Source organism: Phalaenopsis equestris, unplaced genomic scaffold (genome assembly GCF_001263595.1).
Source record: "Phalaenopsis equestris unplaced genomic scaffold, ASM126359v1 Scaffold000422, whole genome shotgun sequence".
Lineage (NCBI taxonomy): Eukaryota > Viridiplantae > Streptophyta > Magnoliopsida > Asparagales > Orchidaceae > Phalaenopsis > Phalaenopsis equestris.
In genome coordinates, this window is record NW_018164863.1 from 1,176,581 (window position 1) to 1,200,630 (window position 24,050).

General features: G+C 37.5%; 1 protein-coding gene across 1 annotated transcript in view; it reads right to left on the minus strand.

Moving 5' to 3' along the window:
• Window positions 1–23,325, minus strand: part of LOC110027296 (probable galacturonosyltransferase 7) — a 35,524-nt gene extending 12,199 nt beyond the window's left edge. The window contains exons 1-4 of the mRNA XM_020728660.1: window positions 22,949–23,325; window positions 22,542–22,570; window positions 22,406–22,462; window positions 22,239–22,292 (exon numbers count right to left, since the gene is read on the minus strand). Of these exons, the coding sequence (XP_020584319.1) occupies window positions 22,239–22,292; window positions 22,406–22,462; window positions 22,542–22,570; window positions 22,949–23,102 (294 nt within the window). The 5' untranslated portion in view covers window positions 23,103–23,325. The remainder of the gene's footprint in view (window positions 1–22,238; window positions 22,293–22,405; window positions 22,463–22,541; window positions 22,571–22,948) is intronic.
• Window positions 23,326–24,050: the final 725 nt, after the last annotated feature.

Sequence of the window (24,050 nt, forward strand, 5' to 3'; positions counted from 1 at the left end):
AAATCTTCACTCTCTACTCAATCCTTCAGAATTTTGCATAATTTGCTGAAGTCAATATGTACAAATCTTGTTGGATGTATACATCCATATCAGCTTTAGTCTACCCTTCCTGTTTTCACAATCCTTTAACATTAATTTCATCATCTTCCTAAAGAATTTTCTACATTTGTTGTACATGTCCAAACTACTTGAATCTACTCTCCACAACCTAGTTTCATAAAAGTATGGAACTCTTTTAAGTTACTAGCAATATGAAGGATAAGAAAGAATTTACGTAATAGGATGACTTTACTAAAAAGAAAAAAAAAAGAAGAGAAACAAATAATAACAACAAACAGCTCGATGAAAATATTTTATTGTCCAAATCATCATTGAAAGAATAGTTCTCAACAGAACAAAGAAGAAAAACTAGAAAATAAGCTAATGCTACTCCTACAATGTATCTTAACATTCTAACCTGTCATGCTCAATTTCGCGAATTATTCTATTGCCCAGCACAAAAGATTCATGAAGCATAGCCAGATAATTTATAATCTATATAATTCAAATTTAAATCTCTTAGTATTCTTATAGCACATGATACTCATAAAACATTTCACTATTTCAACCACCAAGTCAAAAATATAAAAATTACATTATCATGTATGTCGTGCTATCTTATAAAAAGGGAGAGAAAGACAAAGACATTCACCCAAACAAATACAAATAAAAGCCTAAAATATAGTATAGTTTTTTTTTTTTCATAAGAAAATTTTAATTTAAATACCCTAAAAATTAAAACAAAAAAAATCACGAGTCTCTATAATCAAATTTGTATAAGAATTGCATCTCAACATATCCCAAGTTTGATTGTCAATCAATCACACTAAAAGAACCGGATAAATAGTGCAATAAAATACACAAATGAGATCAAATGCCAATACAATATCTGTATTTTTTACATCCTTAATGTCACACAATAAATAAAAACTAAAATGATATTATAACAATTAAACTCTAGAGCATGATAAAATTATGATGTACAAAAAAGTGTCAATATTATTCTAACATTTATTTTTATTAGATTGATGACCAAAATAATTCTCAAAGATTTTATGACAACTCAGACCAAGATAGTTTGAATGTTGGTGATCAACAACAACAAATTTGATTTTGAATGGAGAAACTCAATTATTGTATCGAATGGACAATGGAAATAAAATTTATCTTCACTTAAATAGAGTAAAACTAACTCAAGTTGCACATATACGCATATCACAAAGGATTACTAGTCAGGGGAGAGGAAGACATATCATTTAAAAATTAGGCTCGAAGCAACTCGAGTGAAACTTGTGTTACTCGATTTCTCCCTCAAGATTGAAAAATGGAGGCTCCTAAATGAAAATAAACAACTTCAAAAATCTAGGAATACAATTTTGGCAAGTATTTTGGAAAATTGGTTGGTCATTATGCTTACTTAAGACATTAATTGTAATTATAAGATGTTAAAATGATATTAATAAAGAACTAGTTTGATGAAAAAATTTTATCACATCTTAACTATAAAAATTTTCTAAGAGAAAAAGATGATTATGGTAGAAAAATCAGTTATATGAAACATAAAATATTGTGCCGCATCTAAGTTGTACTTTGTGAAAAATTTTAAAGGCAAATGGCAATAGCCCGCTGTTCCGAAATTTCAAGAAAGTTTAAAACTTACATATGCTGAAGTAGATATGAAAATTATCTTTTTGGGGGCTTTAAAACAAAGTTACATGGAGGAAAAAGATGATAACAAAACAAAGTTTCCAATAGAATAGACAAAGATCGACTCTCTTTCTCTTTCTCAAACTCAAACTCAACTAAAATACTCATTTTTCTTTTATCTTCCCACAAAATGAGGTGGCTAATAAAAGTTTATGAAACCTACCATGATGGCTTTTTTCTAATTATTTAATAAATTGGGACCTACTTTGAACCCACAACTAAATGTGTATCTATCAACTTTATTAGTACATATATACTGGAAAGCCCCCAATCGTAGTGTTTGTGGGTTAAAATCAAGAAAATGTATAGATATCATATCTTTACTCATGCATCCATATATCCTTTACTCTAATATACAATTTATTTTACATCTGCATAAATTATATTATGACATTAAGAGATACGTGTTTTGCACACACACAATATATACATACATACAGTACAAAGGTCTGGGAATCTAATATTTGTAAAATACTTTCAAGAAAGTCCATGCAATAGCCCTAAAAGCACACATGAAATACTTGGAAAAGATAGAGCAAATGAACATGATTGATTTGCCCACTAAAATTAACATTAACATTTCTTTCAATATATATATATATATATATATATATAGAGAGAGAGAGAGAGAGAGAGAGAGAGAGTTCATAAAAAGGTCTGGGAATCTAATATTTGTAAAATACTTTCAAGAAAGTCTATGCAATAGCCCTAAAAGCACATATGAAATACTTGGAAAAGTTAAGAGCAAATGAATATTATTGATTTGCCCGCTAAAATTAACATTAACATTACTTTCAATATTTAAGATTTGGCATCATACCGAGGCAATTCAAACCTACAAAATTTCCATGGGTGTTTTATGTAGGTGGAGTTTTTGCATCCCAATAATAGCCTAGTTATAGTTACGCCATCCATTCCAACTTTAACAAATAATTATTAAATTCAAGGTCTCAAGAATCAATAAACCAAGTAGTCATTATCTATATCATTAATCAAAGAGTCCTAAATGCATGGGGTTTGAAAGGAATTGATTAGCATACTGGCTGAGATCACTTTCCTTTCTCTTGGCTGAGATCACTTTCCTTTCTCCTTCCCAATAGTTAATTTGCTCTAATTGACTTCAATTTGTTGTTTGCATAGTAGATTGAATATTTTAGGGCAAGTTTTAAACCAACACTTCTCTTGATAATTCTCACACACACACGCGCACGCGCACGCACACACGCACGCACACACACACACACACACACACACACACACACACACACAAAATATATGAGAGCCCAAAAAAACCAAAAGTGTCAAAACACGTAGTATCAGGTAGCTAGAGAGTAACATAATTTTGCCCTACCTCTGCCTCTAGTTCTAAGAAAGGAGTCAGCTAACAAATTGATAAGATGAGTGTCATTGTCAGTAATAACCAATGTATCGTCCAATAAGTTCCTGAGCTCGAGTCGGCCTCCATTCTTCTTCTTTCTCCTGGAATAGATCGTCATTCCTCATCCGAAGACTGGCTCACCTGATCAGTGGATTGGTCTAAATGTGTCGGACATGTGTAGGTTGTTGAACATTAGAAGCGACTACTTGTTATACCAGCTGATCTTTTATTGGATCAAATGATCACTCTCGTTTGTCTTGGCATGTAAGTAAGTCTTCCTGAATAACAAAGAGTGGTATAGACACCTTTGGATTTGTATTTGTAGTATGGGGGGATGCTTCATGGGACTCCAAAGTACTATGCTCCAAACCAACAGCTGGAATAAAGTGTTCAAAAACAGGAGCATCTAGGGGTAGAACGGCTTGGGTATGGTGTTCTTCATCAGGAACTGCGGTGAAAGAGTGTCAGGTTGCACATTCTCAACAAGAATGGTAGGTGGCAAGACGTCTACCCCCAATCCAGTATGAAAAGATTTTTGAATAGGTTGTTGATCTTTAGCAATATTCAGTCTTAGATGAGGATGCAAGCGATAACAGATAGTAGAAATGTGGCCAAACATACTACAATGAGAGCAACAAAAAGGGTGTGGTTCTATTTCAACCTTTTGTCAACACACGTTGTGAGTGGTTTCAATCCATACATCATTCGGAGCTCGTTGAGTGATATCTCTCTCAACTAACACACAAGCCACAAAGGGACTGGTGACAGCAAACGTAGGTCTATTAACCTTGAAAGACTTACCGTAAGCAGTCGCTAAGGAGTAAAGAATTTTCAAGTTGAACAAATGTAGTTTTAATGCCGAAAACTTTATCCAAATAGGAATGATAGGGGACTCCACTTTTGGATCAAAATCGACAATCCACTTCAGGATTTTCATAAAACGGTTGTCGATCTTGATAATTTTACGAGAAAAAAATGGTTGTAATCTACATCATGAGATAACTGAATAAGTATATGTCGGTTGTCAAGTAAGTCAATATTCTAACCGCCCAATAGCTTCATAGCATCAAAATCTTTCCGAATGACTTCAAGTTTTGGATGACCATATAAAAATTTTTCCATTAGAGCAAAACACCAAGAAGATGTAAGAGTACTGGTTTCAACCTCAGTGAGAAAAAGAGTAGACTTCTCATTTTTTTTACCGAGCTTTTTAATGAAAGTCTGATCACCACCACATTCAAGAGCCTCGTCGAAGGATTGTGGAACATTGCAGGACTTACTGATACCAAAACCAGGCTCTGAACCTGAAAGAGCACGAGTATGAATAGGAAAGTGGCCAACAAGGGCAGTGGCATAGGAACAAAGCGTCGAGGCCATCTCCACAGGCAAGATGACAACGGGCATATTCGAGCGACTTGGCGAGCCGCGACAAAGATGTGAGCAAACTCCGGGTGCTAACAGAGAGAAAAAATTGTCTGTCAGGAGCGACAGGCGCATTGTCAGGTTAGGAGACGAAGCGAGCAGTCAGACGTTGTCGTCTACTGGTAAGGAGCAGTCATACGTCGTCGGCTGGAGAGGACTTGCGAGCGAGTATCGTCAACTATGGGAGAGACGACTGCGAGCGAGCGTCGTCGACTGAGAGCTGCGAGCGTACGTGAAAACGCCATTGTGGGAGACGACGGAGAGAAGGAGAGAAGCAGGTAGATTCAGCACCGAGAATCGCCATCGGGCAAAACCCTAGCAGAACCACTGTCGCTGCCGACGCTATATATATATGGGGTATGTGTGTGTGAGAGAGAGAGAGAGAGAATGAAGAAATGTCGAACTTATTTTTGTCTAGTAGGTTTAGCCAACACATGGAGGGGAGAGAGGAAGGAGTTTTAGAGAAAATTTGAAATGTGTTTTTTTTTAAATCAAAAACATCTATTTATAATATAAAAAAATAATTCAAATCACCAGCTGCTTGCTAAATTCAAAAAGAAGAAATTTTCTAAAATTTAAAAAGTAAACAAAATTTGGCCTTAATTCAATCAACCAATTCTAAAATAGTGTAAGGTTAATTCCAACCTAGAATCTAAAGATTGATAAGAAATCAACAATACTCAAATGAAATCACTCAATTAGACTCATACCCAAGCCTATATTCGTTAACTTTATCAAACTGACCATTAAGCGCCTAGGTAAGCTATTGTTGCCTTGCTTGCTTGTCTCCAATCAGATGATCAGATATGAATTATAACTGTTGGCATGAAGATCAACTATGAAGATCCTTCTAGATCATAGCTTCCCTCTTTGGCTTTAGCTGCTCATGCGAACGACGGTAAATGTGGAAGGAGATGAATATCACCTATTTTGGAATTACATCTAACTTGGCTTGTAGATTTTCCTGTCTCAATGATCAAGATCTCTCCTTTAACCCACCGCACACACATCCATAATGCGATTGTCCTACAGTAAACATTCAAAACTAATGCCCAGATCCTTTCTTTATTTTTTTTTCACTACCCAACAATGTAGATTCAAATAGCTTCAAATTATCTACGTTTATAATAAAGTAGATCCTTACAAGGGAAGACAAATCTAACCAAAATGCATTTCACAGATTTTCTGCAAAATCAATAGCAAGCCATAACGAATGAACTTGACTCTATAATTTTCCTTTTCAATCTATCCCTCCCCTTGTATAGCCAAACAATGTCACATTCTTGGAAAGTACACTCTATTCAGTGCTAGTCATGGCGAGCCATGTATCATATGTGGCTTTTCAAAATTTTCTCTCTCCCGCCAGGACTTGCAAATTCCTTTCAAGAATCTTTGTACTTATCACAATGCAATTATCTCTGAAGTTGGCTTCAATTGATTCACGAATGATACAACTTCAGGCAAACTACATCTATACTTTTATCCCAAGTCTTTGCATTCAACAAATTGAAGCTTCTTAACATGGGTACTACCATCTAATTCACCGCATTGTTTGCCCATTTGTTTGGAATGAAAGATAGGACCTTGTCTCAACTTGGTGCCCATTAAACTCTAAAGGCCTTCTAGAAATTACAGAGAAATACATTAAACCTACCTAAAATAATGGATGAAGGCATCCAAACTTACTAGAAAAACAACTTTTCAGTCACCTCTACTATGATGGTCTTCTGTTACAAAATTAAACACCATCTTGTTAAACAATCCAATATGACAAATAGATATATAAAATATTACTAAATATTTGGTAGTTATGCCAAAAAATCTATCGAATTGGATTCCAACACCGAGCAGGCATAAATCCAACTTTTAATTTGAAGGTATTGATGTACAGTAAACATCCCTTCAAAACCCTTGTACATCCAAGCTCATCCTCTAAAAATAAATACATTACTTCATATTTTGGAGTTCTCTCCATACTAAATTGTCTACTTTTTAAGTATGTGCCATTCTTGTATGAGTAAATTGATCAGCATCTCTCCACAAACAGAATTAACTCCATGATACCATAGAAATTTCTGCAAATTGTATGCTTGTTGTCCAATGCCATTTTGGCCTTCAAGGGCCCTCTGCTTGCATTTAACGGTGGTGAAGCATATTCATTTTATTGTTTAATCCTCATTAAGACCATACCACCCCTTTTAAAAATTCTAGATTTATTGTATAAAATATATTCTCTCTAATGCATCGGAGATGAGAATATAGTACTAGAGCAATAATGTTAAAAAATTATGCCTACAACTATAAATAAATTAAGACAACGCCCTGGTCATCTTGTTGCACGCTATCTTCTAGCACTTGATCTTCAAATTAAATTGTTGTCGATGGTATCCACATAAAGTCCCTCATTTATTATGGCTTATACTAAGTTTGGAGGTACTATATATGCAGAATTCCTATCCAAAAGATAATGCCTCTAAACCCTCAAAGCCTAAGGAAAAGCAAAGATTTCCTTATTTAGGTCACATAATTTCTATGAGCATTTGTATCATCCCTAAATGGTAAGCCACAAGTCATCCATCCCCGATAAGTATAATTGTTTGATCCATCCACTGCGATTCAAATTGTCATTATGGGTTAGGAAGAACAAGCATTGTGCTGCAATGATCATTTTTCAACAATTGCAAAATGTTCTCCTCCTCATTCCATAGACATAGGTAGGCAACACATTTAAAAGCATGCGAGAAGTAAAAATCATTGAAAAGTTGACATGGGTGGCGAATGGGCGTAGATCCAGACCAGCTGGACCAGCAGGTGCCCTTAGAGAGGGGCCCACCGTCTCCCCTCCTTCTACTTCTTTTCATTTCCTTTTCCTCCCCTCCTTGTCTTTCATTTTTCTTTCTTTCCTTCTTGCCTCCCCTAAACCTTTCCTAAGTCTATAACCTTTCCTAAGAAATCAAAATCTGATTTTATTTTCTTCTTATTTTAAAACCCTTGCATTAAATCTGAAATCTTATTTTATTTCCTTCCATATTTTAAAAGTCTTGCCTAAATTCTAAAATCTTATATTAATCCTTTCCTAGATTAATGTTTCCTAAAATTCAGTCGTGTCTTTATAAATAGGAGGTTTATGTCTAGGTTTTGAAATTCAAATTCAGTTTGTTTGAATATCTTCTCTTGAGGGTTGTATCGGCGAATCACCTTCGATTATAACCCTGTCTGAGGTGTTGTTTATCTTCGCTATTCCGAAACAGACACGTAGTCCCGCAGTCCGTCGTCGTTCCAACCCATCTCCAGCACAGCCGGCCACCTCATTGCCAACCCACAATCGCAGAAACCTACTATTTCCTTTGCTTCCCGCCAAGTCCCTGGAGCTTCCCTGCAAAAATGCAGCCGCCAAGTTGCCTTCAGTGCCGACCACCCTGCAGCTCCACTGCCGACAACTGCAGTTACCCGTTGCCATTCAGTTATCCAACTGGTTGTTCCTCTGCCTCCATATCCTCTGTCGCCTCATCCCTAGCAGGCCACAGTCTCCTTGAGGTCCTCCTCACACCTCCTAACGCTACAGCACGTCCCCACCTGCAGTCCACAACCTTTGTCGTCTCCCTCATAGCAGATTGCAGCCCCAACGACCCTTCCCAACACCTCCAACTGCTGCCCCTGGCCTTCTTGCATTCCCCAGCCGTTTGTGCCTCCGCTCCTCAGTTTTGGCCGCCATCCGTGCCTCCGTTTCTAAGCTTCAACTGCCTTTCCACTTCGCCTCTGGATTCCTGTCTTCGACGATGTTCCCTGCTTCCTGGGATTAAAGTTCGACACCTCGGCAAGCGCCGATTTACTTTCACCCGACATTGTTCCAGCCTTCACCACAACCACCGTCTGACACCATCTCTCCGGACTCCCTCCTTGTCGAGCATGTTGTATCTTTATTTGTTGAGTCTTTGTTGTAATGCCTTGATTTATGCTTTTAATTTGCACAGTGCCTTTCTTTTGAGTCGTCGTTGTAACCATCTTTTAAGTTATTAACAAATGCATGTCTTGCATCGTGATTTTGGTTAACTAAAGTATCATTTGGTATCAGAACTAGCCCAGCCCTAGTCCAATCCCAGGGTTCCTTAGTATCCGCACCCCTACCCAAACATTTTTTTTCCCTCTTCCGTCTTTCTTTTCCTTCTTTTCTTGATTTCCTCTTTCTTTTCTCTTCATCATTTCTTTCTTTACCTTTTTCTTTCCTTCCATTCTCCTTGACATCTTCCCGAAACCATCAGCCATGCCCTCCAGAAGAAACATATCGGACCCCATCCGGGATGCAGTACAACGTGAAATTTGTTATCTAAAACAATAATTGGAAGAACTAGATGAGGAAACCAAGGCAATGTTACCCTCGATCGTGACCTAGAAAGTCAACATGAAGACCGGAACGACGATCTCAATTCATTCCACCGGGAAGATATGAGCGGCGAGAATACCATCAACGTCATTTTGGCATCCAGTACCAGAAGAGACCGCGAGAAGAACCCCGAAACCACCACGACTTCGGCATTAAAATAGATCTCCCCAAATTTTATGGTGGTATGGATCCAGATGAATTCCTTAACTAGTTGCAAGCATTCGAACTAACTTTCGAATACAAGGAGATACTTGAAGATAAGCAGGTCAAACTAGCAGCAATTAAATTGAAAAAACACACCCCGTTATGGTGGGACCACTACAACGTCCGCGAATGAGGGACGGCATCGACCAAATCACGATATGGGACAAAATAAAGAGAGCACTACTATTGAAATATTTGCCCCCACACCACCACCAAGACATGTTCTTGAAGCTCCACAACTTCAACAGCGAGAAATGTGTGCAGAGGAACTCACAGCCAAATTCACATATAAAGTGCGACTTGGATGAACAAAAGGAGCATACCATCACTCGCTATCTCGGAGGCCTGAAGCCCGCCAATAGCAATGTAGTTCAACGACAGCCTAGTCATTGAGTGACGTCCAATCATTAACCCTGAAAGTTGAATAGCAACAAAAGCAAGCCAAATCGTAGTTTTCCTCCCGACAGCAATCCTCATATAAGCCAGTCTTAGCAGCTACACCTACCGACAAAAGAAAATCAGCATCCAGGAATGCAAAAACTGATCCAAGCAAAAAGAAACTCGAATAAGGTAGCTCATCGGGGCCAATGCCAGCTAGAAGGTGTTTTAGATGCCATAGTTTCGGCCACATTGCCTCCAGTTGTCCCACGAGCCGAATTGTCTCTTTTACAGATCAAGGTGTCATGGAGAAAAGTGAGGATGAAGAGACAGAAGAAACTGCCGAAGAATCACTCCAACTCCCAGAGGATAACGACGAATTACTAGTCATACGACGAGTCTTACAATCAGAACCAACACGACATCAGTTAAGACTACGACACAACATCTTTCACACAAAGTGTATAGTTAAAGGAGAAGTTTGCAGCATAATCGATAGTGACGGTTGTGAAAAAGTTGTATCAACACTAATGGAGATAAAGTTAGAATTACCCACACAAAAACCCCTCAACCCTATTCCCTCACTTAGCTAAAAAAAGGGAATGGAATCTGCGTAGATCAGCAATGCCTTGTTAACTTCTTGAGAAGCAACCAATTACAGAAACAAGTATGGTGTGACGTCGTTTCCATGGACGCATGCCATATTGTACTAGGACGACCTTGGCAATACAATCGCAAAGCTCAACATGATGGGTTTAAAAACACAATCATTCAAGAAAGATGGCAAACACATCGTATTACTAACAAGTAAAGCTGCCAGAGTCAAAGACACGGAGGAAACAATCGTTCCAAAAGCCACATTCATGCAGTCAGCTCGAAAAGCACTGATTGCACTAGCCCTTGTTCTACTCGAGGGGTCCGAGGAAGGAAACGTAATACTAGCACGCCTACAACCTCTAATACAAGACTTCCAGGACATCATGACAGACAGTCTACCAAAAGGACAACCTCCACTAAGGGACATCCATCATCCTATAGACCTTATACTAGGATCAGTCATGCCATATCGACCTGCATACAGACTCAGGCCAACGGAATACGAGGAACTACAACGACAAGTACAAGATCTCATCACCAGAGGGTTAGTTCGAGAAAGTACAAGTCTGTGCATTGTGTTTGCCCTAATGATGCCAAAAAAAGATGAACCATGAAGAATGTGTATTGATAGCATAATCATCAACAAAATAACAATCAAATAGCGATTCCCAATTCCTCAACAAGACGACCTCTTGAACTAGTTGCAGGGAGCTACTCTGTTCTCACAGATCAACTTACGAAGTGGATACCACCAAATATGGAAGAGTTCATGCAATGAATGGAAGACCACCTTTAAGACACAAGATGAGACTATATGAGGGGACAGTCATGCCTTCGATCTATCAAATGCACCCAGCACCTTTAGAGGTAGTTCGTCATCATCTACTTTGGCGACATACTAGTTTACAACCATTCTGAAGAGAATCGTGTACAACACTTGACAGCAGTTTTCGAAGTACTCCGGAATAAGAAACTATACGCTTATCCAAAGAAATGCACTTTCATGACAAATCAAATATGCTTTTTGGGTTACATCGTATTTAACGTAGGCATTCAAATGGACTCGACCAAAATCGAAGTCATTATAAGCTGGACTGCATCACGATCATTCAACGATTTAAGACAGTTTTTTAGACTAGCATCATTCTACCGTCACTTCATTAAAAATTTCAGCATTGTTGCCGCTCCCCTCACCGAGCTTTTAAAAGGAAAAGAGTTCACTTGGCCAAGCATCGTCACACTGGATGTCTCTCATATCGTTGACTAATGGTTGTAATGACTGGTTTTCAAAGTGACACATTTTATACCCTATCACCGCACACTAGACGCCTCTCGTATCATTCACTTATACTTCAGGGAGAATGTCAAGTTACACGGGATTCCCAGAACCAATACCTCTAACAGTGATGTCAAATTTCTGAGCCATTTTTGGCGTACTCTACGGGGGGAAGTTAGGCACCAAGCTCCAATTCAATTCAGCAGCCCATCAGATAGATGGTTAGACTGAAGTAGTGAACAGAAGCCTAAGAAACCTATTGAGATGTTTTGTGGGAAAGAATATCAAACAATAGGATCTCATTCTTGGCAGAACGGAATTCGCCTACAACAAATCCAAAAGTCAGACAACGGGACGCAATCCATTCGAGATTGTCTATGACTGCATCTCAATCACACAGCTTGACCTAGTTCCGCTCCTACCATCGTCAAAACTCAGCCAAGATGCTACAGAATGGGTTCACGAAATATAACAAATACATGAAGAAGTTGGCAAAGAGATTGCTAGACAAAATAGAAAATACCAAGCACAAGCAAACAAATCAAGGAAAAAACTAACATTCAAAGAGGACGACCTCGTCTGGATCCGGTTAAAAAAAGAACGATTCCCCATAGGAGCTTTCGGAAAACTGAAACACAGAATAGACAAACCTTTCAAAATTTTGCAAAAAATCAACAACACATACAAGATTGGTTTATCGTGCGCAAGTCCAGCTCAGCTGGACCGGCCAGTCCCCTTGAAGAGAGCCCCACAACCCCCTCCTACTTGTTTTCCTTTCCTTTTTCTCCCCTCCTTGTCTTTCCTTTTTCTTTCTTTCTTTCTTACCTCCCTAAACCTATCTTAATTCTATAACTTTTCCTAAAAAAACCAAAATTTGATTATATTCTCCTTCTATTTTAAAAGCCATTTCATTAAATATGAAATCTGATTTTATTTCCTTCCCTACTTTAAAAGTATTCCCTAAATTTGAAAACTAATGTTAATCCTTTCCTATTTTAATTTTTACTAAAACTAGGATTTCTTGTGTCTAAGTTAAGGGTCTTGGTTTTGAAATCTGAATTCAATTTGTCAGAATATTTTCTCTCACGAGGGTTCTATCCGACGACGAGGAAGGTGCTTCAGCTGAAACCCCATCTGAGGTGGTGTTATCTCCGCTATGCTGACTCCAACACACAATTCCGCAACCCACCATCATTCTAGCCCATCTCCAACGCAGTCGCAACCACCTCACTGCCAGCCCATCTCCAACACAGCCGCAGCCACCTCACTGCAAGCCCGCAACTGCAGAAACCTGTTGTTCTTTCTACTTCCCTGCAGGATTGCAGCCGCCCAGTTGCCTTCCAGAGCAGTGTCGACTCCCTGTAGCTCCACTACCGCAGTCGCAGCCACCTGCTACCCATCCAATCATCCAACTGGTTGTTCCTTTGCAATCTGCTTGAGGTCCTCTCCGCAACTACTAACGTTGCAACACGCTCCCACCTGCAGTCCACACTTATGTCGCCTCCCTCACAGCAGATTGCAGCCCCAGCGGACCTTCGCAATGCCTCTGGCTACTTGCACTCAACCTTCCTAAAGTTCTTTGTCGTCCGTGCCTCCGCTCCTCAACTTTGACCGCCATCCGTGCCTTCGATCCTCGTCTTCGGCCGCTATCCGTGCTTCAGTTCCTTGGCTTTGACAGCCTTTCCCCTTCGCCTCCAGATTCCAATCTTTGACGACGTTCCTGCTTCCTCCAATTGCGGTTCGACGCCTCAACAAGCTCTAACTTACTTTCACTCGACATTGCTCTGGCTTTCACCACAGTCACCACCCCGACACCATCTCTTTGAACTCCCTCCTCGTCGAGCTTGTTATGTCTTTACGTGTTGAGACTTTGTTGTAATGTCTTGATTTATATTTTTAATTTGCACAATGTATTTCTTTCTTTTGAGTCATTGTTGTAACAGTCTTTGAAGCTATTAATAAATTCATGTCTTGTGTCGTGGTTTGGGTTAGCTCCGGTATCACAAATGGGGCACGAACTTCTGAACATATCAATAGGAGCACCAAAGGTTAAAAGCTTCTAATGTAAGGCACAATATATGTTCTAGATTGTCAATACTATAAGCTATTTATAGCTTGCATCCATCTATGTGAAGCCAAGGAAGTCAAGTTTGAGAGTGCTAAACTTGTATATCAAAAGAACAATGGTACAACGGTTCAAGCAACAACGAATAATAGATCATCTTGACCAATCTAAACTGATGTAATCATTGATAGTAGATGGTGTCACAAATCAATCGATACAAATTATCAAAAGATCGCATGACACATCTCAAGAGAGGTGACCTCATTGAAGTATCGGCATGCATCTCAAACTCGAAGGTGCATTATTGATCGATCTTGTACTACACTTCCAACTTGAAACGTCTCAATGAATAGAAATTTAGATGGGATGTAGTCTCTAATTTTAATGTACTAATCAGTTACTCTTAAATTAAATTTTCCCAACCGCCTATGTCTAAGATAAAAAAGAAATTGTGATCGTCGAGATTTGTACGCTCAGCTGAAAAGCTCTTTTTTGCCTCATGTTAATGTTGGATACAAATTGCGACCTCAAAATTTTGTTGTCAGAGTCTTCCAAACTACTTCTAGGCCAGTCCATGCTACAATACAGGTTGTATCGAACTAGTCCAAAAGGTTGTTTTGAAGGCGTGGCATGGACTGAATTAGTGGTTCTTAAACCAGAGTATCTCACATAGGTACGCGTAGACCGGCACCAATGGCGTTGTTCGCCAAATCCTTTGAAAACTTTTGTGAGGCGCAAGACTAAAAGAGCAATTTAGTGATTTGTTATTACTGTGGGGTATAAATAGGGTTTAATATGTTTAGGGTTGGGTTATATATAATTATTGTTTTGAATTTAAAGCAAGGGTTTAGGAGAGATCGTCTACCTCTTGAATTGTATGTGTTTTATCTTTTATGTATTTTGGATTGTATTATTTTGATTTGGTACGGTGGAATAGAATCTATTATTTTTTACCTAATTCCTGTTGAAACTTGTCTTGTTCCTATCAAATTGGTATTAGAGCATTTGATGTTACTGTTGCGCTAGAAATCTTTGTCATTCACAATTGAGGACATTGCTCTGCCTCATATCGTACTAAAAATCATCATTGTGTCACCTTTGTGAACACAGTGATATAATCATGATTTGAGCTAGCTGAGAAGCCAATAACGGGATCGTGGGTCACATTCGTGAAGAAACCTTAAAATACAATCACGATTCAAGCTAGTTCAAAAGCTAACGATGAGATCGTAGATCGCCTTCGTGACCAAACCTCGCAATACAGTTGTGATTCAATCAAGTTGGGTTGCCCCGTGGCATCGCTTTAGTGATTGAAACTCGAGTACAGTCGTGATTCAAGCTATATCTGGGAAGCGAATGACGAAACCGCGGCCTTCAAGAGTTCCGCCTTCGTGATAAAAAATCGTTCTAGAAGTAATGGCGGCCAAGAAACTAGAAGCTCTTGAAGAGAAATTAGAGGGAAGGGTGAACCAAATTAAATATGGAATGGAGGATTATTTCTCGTCAATGGAGGATCGGTTCTTTTCTATAGAAGGGAAATTTATGACCTTAGAAGAAATGAAAAAAATTACGAAGTTTTACACAAAACCACTACCGCCTGTCACGGGATTGAGCGAAAGCATCTGAAGCGGGCACAAGCTGCAGCAATCAAAAGATTTGCATGGCCTCAGGGCAAAGCTTTTTGCCTTAGCCAAATCTAGAGCACCAGGATCGAGCGAAGGAATCGGGAGCAAACTCGAGTGACAACATTTGAAAGGAATAATGCTACAGCCGGACGGCCGAAACGAGCAAGAATAGGCAAAATGGGACAACGTGTGATTCGGGGCTAGAGAAGATTGATTAGAAGGATTTCGGCCTAGAGCAGGGAACCACGGTAGGTGAAAACCCGTCCGACGGGCGCATCCAACCAAGCCAGTGCCTTATGTTGCGACAGCCTTCAAAGCGAAAAGCCATTCAAGAGCCTATGAGAACGGGAGAGCTTCTTATAGGGTGAGTCAAACTTAGAATAGGTATGCTAGTGGATGAAACTGGAGAGAAGACACGCATAGGGAAGTTGAAAATGCGGATACATATGATTGGATTTTTCGCGTTGAGAGATACTTTGTTGTAAATGGGCTGGCGGAAAAGAAATTAATGCAATTGGTTGAAGATAAAAATTTAATGAAAAAGGCTAATAGGAGCAACACATGTGAGGCATCCTGCCAAAATGGTACAACTACGATGAATAACAAAAGCTCAAATAATGAGACTCTAAATGGAGGCTCCACATACCAGAACACTAAGGATGGTGTTGCAATTGATCGAATATTGGGAGAAATTGTGCACAACAAGAACATAGTTACATCAATAGATTATGTTTTATACATTGGGCGCTTCCAGAGAGAGAATGAGGATATTGGAGTTCTCTTGGAGCCACTTGAGTTAAAAGAGGTGCGCCAAGAATCGACATGTGGGAAAGAAGTGTTGATAAATAGAAAGGATTGTTAGATTATGATGTCACATGAGAACCATAAGACTTGACCAAACAATAATTTCCTCTCTTCTGCCTTGAGGATAATGAGTTTTTTTTGGGAGGGGTGTAATGTTAGAGATAAATTTGAGATGTTATCCGGTCATTTGATAAAGATACCAAAAGTAGTGTTGGAAAGAAATTTCATGAAGGATTGAAGCCAGAGTATCGAGCAATACTTTATATTTTGAGACCGTGAAGATTTTAACGGAACTATAGAATTAGTGTAGTTGGTTGAAGATTAAAATACAATAAAAAAGCCTAACAGGAGCAACACAAGTGGAGCAACCTACCAAAACGCTACAATCATGACAATACCAAAGACTCAAACAGTGAGATTCTAAAGGAAAGCTTCACAAAATAGAACACGAAGGGTGTTGCAACTTGCAATTGATTAAATAGTCACCAATAGATTATGTTTTATACATTAGGCACTTCCGGGGAGAGCATGAGGATATGGGAGTTCTCTTGGAGCCACTTGAGTTAAAAGAGGTGTGTCAGGAATCGACATGAGGGAAAGAAGTATTGATAAAGGGAAAGAATTGCTAGATTATGATGTCACATGAGAATCATAAAACTTGATCCAACAGTAGTTCCTACTCTCTACCTTGAGACTGAGGTATCTTTTTGGGAAGGGAGTAATGTTATACTAGCTCCTACAGCATCATCCGCGAAATAATTTGAGACTTTATGTTAGGCGCAAGGCTAAAAGGGCAATTTAGTCATTTATTGGTTAATATTATGGGGTATAAATAGGACAATATGTTTAGGATTAGATTACGTGTAACTGTTATCTTGAATCATAGGATTAGAGTTTGGAAGAGATCACCTACATCTCGAATTGTAGGTGTTTATCTTTTACATATTTTGGTTTCTATTGTTTTTGATTTGATATTGACGGAATGCAATCCATTATTTTGCCCTCATTCCTATGGAAACTTATCTCGTTCCTATCAGTAGCCAAACCCATGGAAGCATGATTTCTTATTGTTAATGGCATGGCTTGGTTGGAGACTAAACCATCCTCTTGGCTTTAATTTGAGTGTTGCAAGGTTTCAATAGCAGTGTTGGAACTTATTTACCATTTTTCCCCGACAAGAAAAATCCATTTCTCTGATACCTTAACCCATATAAGGAATTTCTATCATCAAGAAGGGTGCCTCCTGAATCATGATTTATGGCATGGGTAAGCAAAATACAATGGCTCGACATGGTTTCTCATTGTTGTAAAGCAATGAACTACCGAGACATCTCTTACATTGCCTCCAATATGTTTTCAATGTGCCAAACTTGTTGCTGTCAATGGAAAAACTTGGTTTAAAGCTAAAGCGTCCTCTTAGTTAATGGGATGTTGTTTTGTTTTAGTAGTGGGTTCTTATTCGCCGTTTTTCCACCACAAGCAAAACCCAATGCCCTCATACCCAGAAACATGATCAAAGTTTCGAGGAACCAAATTACCAGCAGTTGGATTATTAATCCAATGGTCACAAAATGCAAAGCACGTAAGGGACTGATTGACAGACTAAGTTGAAATTTCTTTCTTGTGATTATTCACATATGCTGAGATTCCTCTAGTTGAGATTTCTTTCATCTGATTCTTTACAAATGTTGAGATTCCAATCCAAGTGAGTGCAACTTGTTGTATATGCATGAAATCCACTGTTCTAGGTCAATTTTTCTAGCAAATCAAACCAATCTAATAAAATCCAACTTTGCAAGCCTTAACCCAAGCTTGGTGGTTTCAGCTTGTAGAGAAAATAGAGATTGGGAGAGAATAGGGAGAGAACGACCGGACTTGCCCCTAGCTATAGCTAACAGACAGGAGAAAGGGAAGACGGTGAACTGAGAGAGAAGAATTCTCAGAAATGTCTTACATATGTTTCTCATTGCATTAAAAACATCTTTTTATCATGCAAAAAGGATTGATAAAATTTCAGAGCACTTGCTAAATTCAAGGAGACTACTTGCTAAGAGCACGGAGAGCTCTCCATAAAATTTTAAAAGCTAAGCAAACTCCTTCCAATATTCAATTAACTAATTCTAAAGTCAAAGATAACTAATTAAAAATACTAAAATCTAGAAACAGATGAAAAAAAAAACATCAAATTCAAGTGTGTCTGATCAATTGAACATATACACAAGGCCATACTCATTCCTCAAAGTGCCAGACCTGGCCTTCCTACGGTCAATAGTCTCCAACTTCCTTATTACTTTAAATTGGTGGCCAATCATTCTTTGTAGACAAAAGCCCAACTTGCTTATTACAAAACCATACTCATTCGTCAGAGGGCCAATCCTAGCTTTCCTAGAGTCAATTGTGCCCAACATGCTTATTACATTAGTTTGCTGGTCTATTATTGCTTGTGGCCAACAAGCTGAGGCATGATTGATCAACTGAACATACACACAAGCACATGTTAATTCCTCAAAGGGCCAACCATAGCTTTCCTAGGGGCAGTTGTCCCCAACTTGCTTATTACATTAGTTTGGTGGTCTATTATTGATTGTAGCCAACGACCTGAGGGTCAACTAGAAGAAGCAATTTAATATGACGAAATTGAATTGGTTTATCCAAAAGAGCAATATTAATCTGATCGTCAGTGCTATTTTCCTCTAATAATGAGCATCAAAGCCTTTCCCCTTAATTGAATGAGTGCCTTCACCAAAAGATAACCCTTGATAACCATAGGAATCAGTGAAGATAGTTAATTAAAAACCATGTACCGTCATCCACCAAAATATGAATCGAAAATCATGGAACATTCTATTTGTGTTCATTAGATTATTTTAATATTTTTTTCTTTAATTGTCTCGCATATGAATAGTTTAGACTTATCTTAATAAAGTAATTTATACTGTTATTCCAGATATCCGTTTCATAAAAATGAAGTTATGGCTTATTCTGGATTATTAAGGATTTATACAGCTCATTTTGTTCCAAACAAGCCTCTAAGGAATCCCTTAATCTCTTTTGCTGCTCTTACTAATTGCCTCAATCTAGGGGTGTAACTGAGCCAATTCAACTCATGAGTCAGCTCGAGCTCGGCTCGATAAGTGGATCATGAATTAGCTTGATGAGCTAACAAGCCAAGCACAAGTCAACCCATAATTTACTCATTTAAAAAATAATTAATATAAATCTACTAAAAATCTATTAAGATTTAATACTTTATATTTAAATTGTTAGAAGTATTTTAAAATATTATAATTATATTTAATATCAAATGATTTCTAATTATTTATCTTCTAATTGCTCATTCTATTTGTTATTTTATTATAAAACTAGTTTGAATTAATAGTGTTTGCTCAAGTTAGCATGTGTGCCGGTACAAACTCATAGAATAAAACTCGTTTACACCTCTATCTCTAACTCTTGGCATCTCTCTCTCTCTCTCCCCCCTCCCCCCTTCCCCTCCCCCTCCGTCAAAGCATCTGTACTCTTAGATTTCATTTTGTTTCTCACTCCCTCTATTAATTTTTTTTCCTCCATTTCTAATTTTCACTCCTATTTTCTTCTCAATTGGGCTACTTTTTCCTCTTAAATCCCATACTCTCAAAGATTTTCTTTCCTCCTTCCTATAAGCAAATACAAACACATGCATAATAAAAAAAGATTTAATTTCCATCCATTAGAAAATCAAGTATTACATTGAAATACAAATCAAAGTCAGCTATGTTAACTAGAACCTGAAAAATCTTTTTCATCTAATTTAATCACCATATATGAGTTTTTAACCATTAATCGAACTTGGTGAAAATGGACAACATATGATGCCTCACAATTTTTTTTTTTCAAATTAAAACTATTAAAATTATGGGGATAGAGAGAAAAATTGAATTTTGATAGAATAAAAAGAGATAACTAGGATAACATAAAATACAATCCAAACTCAAAAGCATAGATGTTTCTTAAACCATGGGGATAGAGAGAAAATATATATTTTTTATATCCCAAATAGGTTCAAACTAGAGATAACTTTATTTATGATGCAAAGTTCAATGCCAATGGGAAATGCCCTAAAGCATAAACCCAACAAAAATTGCTTATTAACGTCAATAAGTGGAAAAGTGGAGATCCCTAGTAGAAAGCCATTCTATATAGACATGGTAACATAAAAATAACAAGTGATTAAAGTACACATACTGAAAGAGCCAGTTGCTTTGAAGAGAAGATAAGTTATTAAATTGGTAATTAGAGTTATTGATTTTTTGCAGGCCTTGAGCATCTTTAATTTTTTATTTTTGAATGAATAATAGAGTCAAGAGAGATAGTCAAGGTTGGAGAGCAAATGAAAATAAGGGGAAGCAACGAGAGATTGTGATGGCTCGAGATAGTATGAGAGAGAAAATTAAAGTTGAATTGCATAGTATGGCAATATATCCAACCTAAGTTAGATAGGCATATGACATAGATCTATGTAAAATTATCATTTATCATAGTTGGGCTCAATCGTTTTATCAAAACGGCCATCATCAATTTACCTCTTAATTAGTAGTGCATAATTGAATCAATATTACGGTATTCGCTTCAATAGAAACCTCACCATTGACAAGAAGTAGATGCGAGAACATAGTTCAATCTCATAAAAAGACTTAAGACCATTGGAGGCTATAGTCCATTTGCATAGAAAACGGTTGCAATGATGAAGAGGGGAGTTTTAAGGATGAGGAAGCTAAGAAAATTATTGGTAAAATTTTGGAAATTCTTGTATTTTAAGTGCCATTTCTTTTACATCATATAAGAGAACATCAAAATTATAATCCTCTAAACTATATAATAGAAGAAAAATAGCTTCTTTCGTTATTTTAGTTATAAAGTTTGTCATGTTGGATTTTGCATTGGAAAAAATAATCAAAATTTCAAATACCTCAATATTCATAAGCATCATCTTCCTTCACATCCTTTTGCCTACAAAGTCTTTGGCATGAACATCATAATTACAAATTTATGTGCCCTCTGCCCCCATTTATTGAGTTGAACACTCAATTAAAAAGCTAATAAAAGTCTCTAAGTAGTGCCCTTCACCATTTTATACCACCACTTTTAATTCTTTTGCCTCCATCAACCGATTGTCAAAAGTCACTATCAATGTGTCACTATAGTGCAAACATTAATTAACCAAACAAAACGTCTAATTTCCTATGTTAAATTTATCAATTGAGCTATCTAATTATGAATCTTTTTATCATGGATTTCAGGTCAACCCAACCTCTGAATCAAAATGCAAGGAAAGAGATAAAAATAAAATAAAGCATACTGACTTCAATTACACTATAAATATAAAGTTGGTTAGGATTTGATCATTTTCGATTTAGGAACCTAACATGTTCACATAATTAAGTTACAGATGCACATAGATGCACGCCTGCATAATAGATATTGATATCAAAATACAAATATACATGTAAGTGCACCCATAGGACAAAAAAATAACTTGATAAAGATATGCATGAAGTGAGGTACAAATAAAAGATTATCAGAAATCATAAGAGTAATAAAAGTTTAGGCCTAGCAATCTTGATGCTTCTGTCAAGACAAAGGTTTTATTATCATCAGTTTGCTTGCTTGTTCACATTTCCTAGCAAAATAAATAAATATTTTGAGATTTTAATTTGGTATATCGAATATCTTAACTTACATCATCATCATTCTTGGCTTCATACATAACAAGAATTCCAATTAAGAAACCATGATTTTCCTTCTTGAATATTAACAAGGTGAGTAAAATGGGTATTGGCAATCATATTTAATATAATCTTCAACATAGAAGAATTTTTAAACAGTATAGCATGAAAAAGAATTATGAGAGCATGACTATATAAAAATTTCCTTTATAAAAATGTGGGATAAAACCACTGATCTGGGACTAGCAATATCGAGCATAGACTGAGATGGTGCAAATGAGAAAATATAAAACAAAACACAGTTATCACAGTTGCTGTAAGGTATGGAAATCGTTATTGTATATAAATTACTAATAAGGAAAAAAATAACAGAGAAATAGATGCAGCTGTAGACAAAATGCGATAAAATCAGAGCAGTAATTAAGGAAATCCTGCATGCTTCCTAGTGCTTGAATTTAAGAAGCTGCCTTAAGGGCTCGCAGAAAAGAAGCCATTCATTATCTAAAAGAGATTTCCTGTACAAAATGGTTTACTGGTAACGTCCGTGTATCAAAAAATACTATCTAAGAAGTATGTAACTCCATGTTTCAAAATACAAAAAATAGTATCTAAGAAGTATGTAACTCCATGTTTCAAAATACAAAAAAGTAATACCTGTGGCAAAGATGGTGTAAAGTTCAACAACATTTGCTTTGCCCTGGAATCATCCTGGACATTACCAAATAACACTGAAACTTAACAGAACTCTAACAATCTCGTTGTCAAAAAGAATGAGACATACACATGAGTTCAAATCTTCGAGAAGAAATTAAGAATTGCACCTTCAATGAATACTGCCCTGTGACTCCATCCCCGTGGCCATAAATTTCAAGAAAATCCTAGTTTTCAAGCAAATATCACGATTAAGACGCATCGTAGCAAAGTAAGCATAACATTTAACACATCAATTTTTCTTACAGATGCTGCATTATCATCACCCAAGTATCCTGCAACAAATCAAAATTAAAGGTCAAAAACTCACGCAATGTCAGTAACCATAACTACATCAAACAATTGTACACAACGTAAGATCCAAACAAGGCAATGCGTGCAACCACACGCCGTAAACCATAAAACACGCAATGCATGCGGATACCAAAATCCAGCACCCCCTATTCATCCAATAGCATGAACCAACAAAACTAGGCCCTCACAGATCCGGGGTCGGCCAATACAATGCGGGAGTCAGCAGAGATCTGCCGACACAAGATCTAAGCGGCGACCCCAATGCCTGCGCCGCCGTAAGACCTCCGAGTCGGATCTAGGAAAATCCTAGGGCCGACCGAGAAGAACATGAAAGATTAAGAGATATTCCGACAACGCACCGACAGGGAGGCCGTTGTGAAGCCCGAGAAGGAAAGCAAGGGGGACGAGCATCGAGAAGAAAACAAGCAGGAGCACGGTCAGTGCGAGCCATTTCCATCTCCACTGCTTCGCCGGAGACAACGACGTCGTCGTTACCGCTGCATGGCCTTTCATCTCCTCCGGCCTTCTCCGATTAGGATCTGCACTACAATCTGGACAGATCAGACAAAAACGGTCGGTCTCCCATCTCCATCACCGCTTCGTCATCCGAGTTCATCCACTCGGTCTTCGACGGAAGCTTTTCTTACAGCTTTTTTTCGGATTCGATGAAGGGGGCGTAACAGCGAAGAGAAGAAGATGGTTTATTTTAGATAGAGCCATGGCGGAGGGGTGATTATTTTCTAGGTTAAAAAAAATTGAACGGTTACATACGAGCCAGGTTTCTACTGGTTATAAGTACTGCCAATCATGGATTCATGGATTCCATATGTTAAAATTATGTGCGTGCTAATCATTTTTCTCACCAATCATGGATTACATCTTTTTTTATTGAGGCAATTACGTACATAGCAATCAAAAAATTAGATAAAACGCCAAATCAAAATTTTTTTATTATCATCAAATTTTTAGTGCTTGTGTGAAGGAGTTTCTCTTTAAAAGTCACTTCCGTGAAACGAATATTGATATTTGTGATCTAAAATGATGAAAATCTATTCATCGATCGAAATAATTTTGTGAGATGTTGTTTTACCAAACGAAAGCAAATCTATGTGTCGATGTTCACTGCAATGGAAGGGAACTTCACTGCTTTCTCAAATAAGACCTTTGTGATTTGATGGTGGCATATGTAAATGTATTAGTTCAATGGTTCAAAAATTGTCTTATTGTTAACTTCATAGATAATAATGTTTCAAATGCTATATATGTAACTATCCCTTCTTTATATTATTTATTTATAATGTTATTACTATTATTATATGTAGGTCACTCAAAAATACAAGAGGTCAACCATAAATTGAGATCGTTGTCATAGTTAAATTCATGAATATTTGAACCTTAATTTAAACAAAATTATTGTTAAATAGAACAAAGTTGAAAGTATTTCAATCGACGTTCAAATGA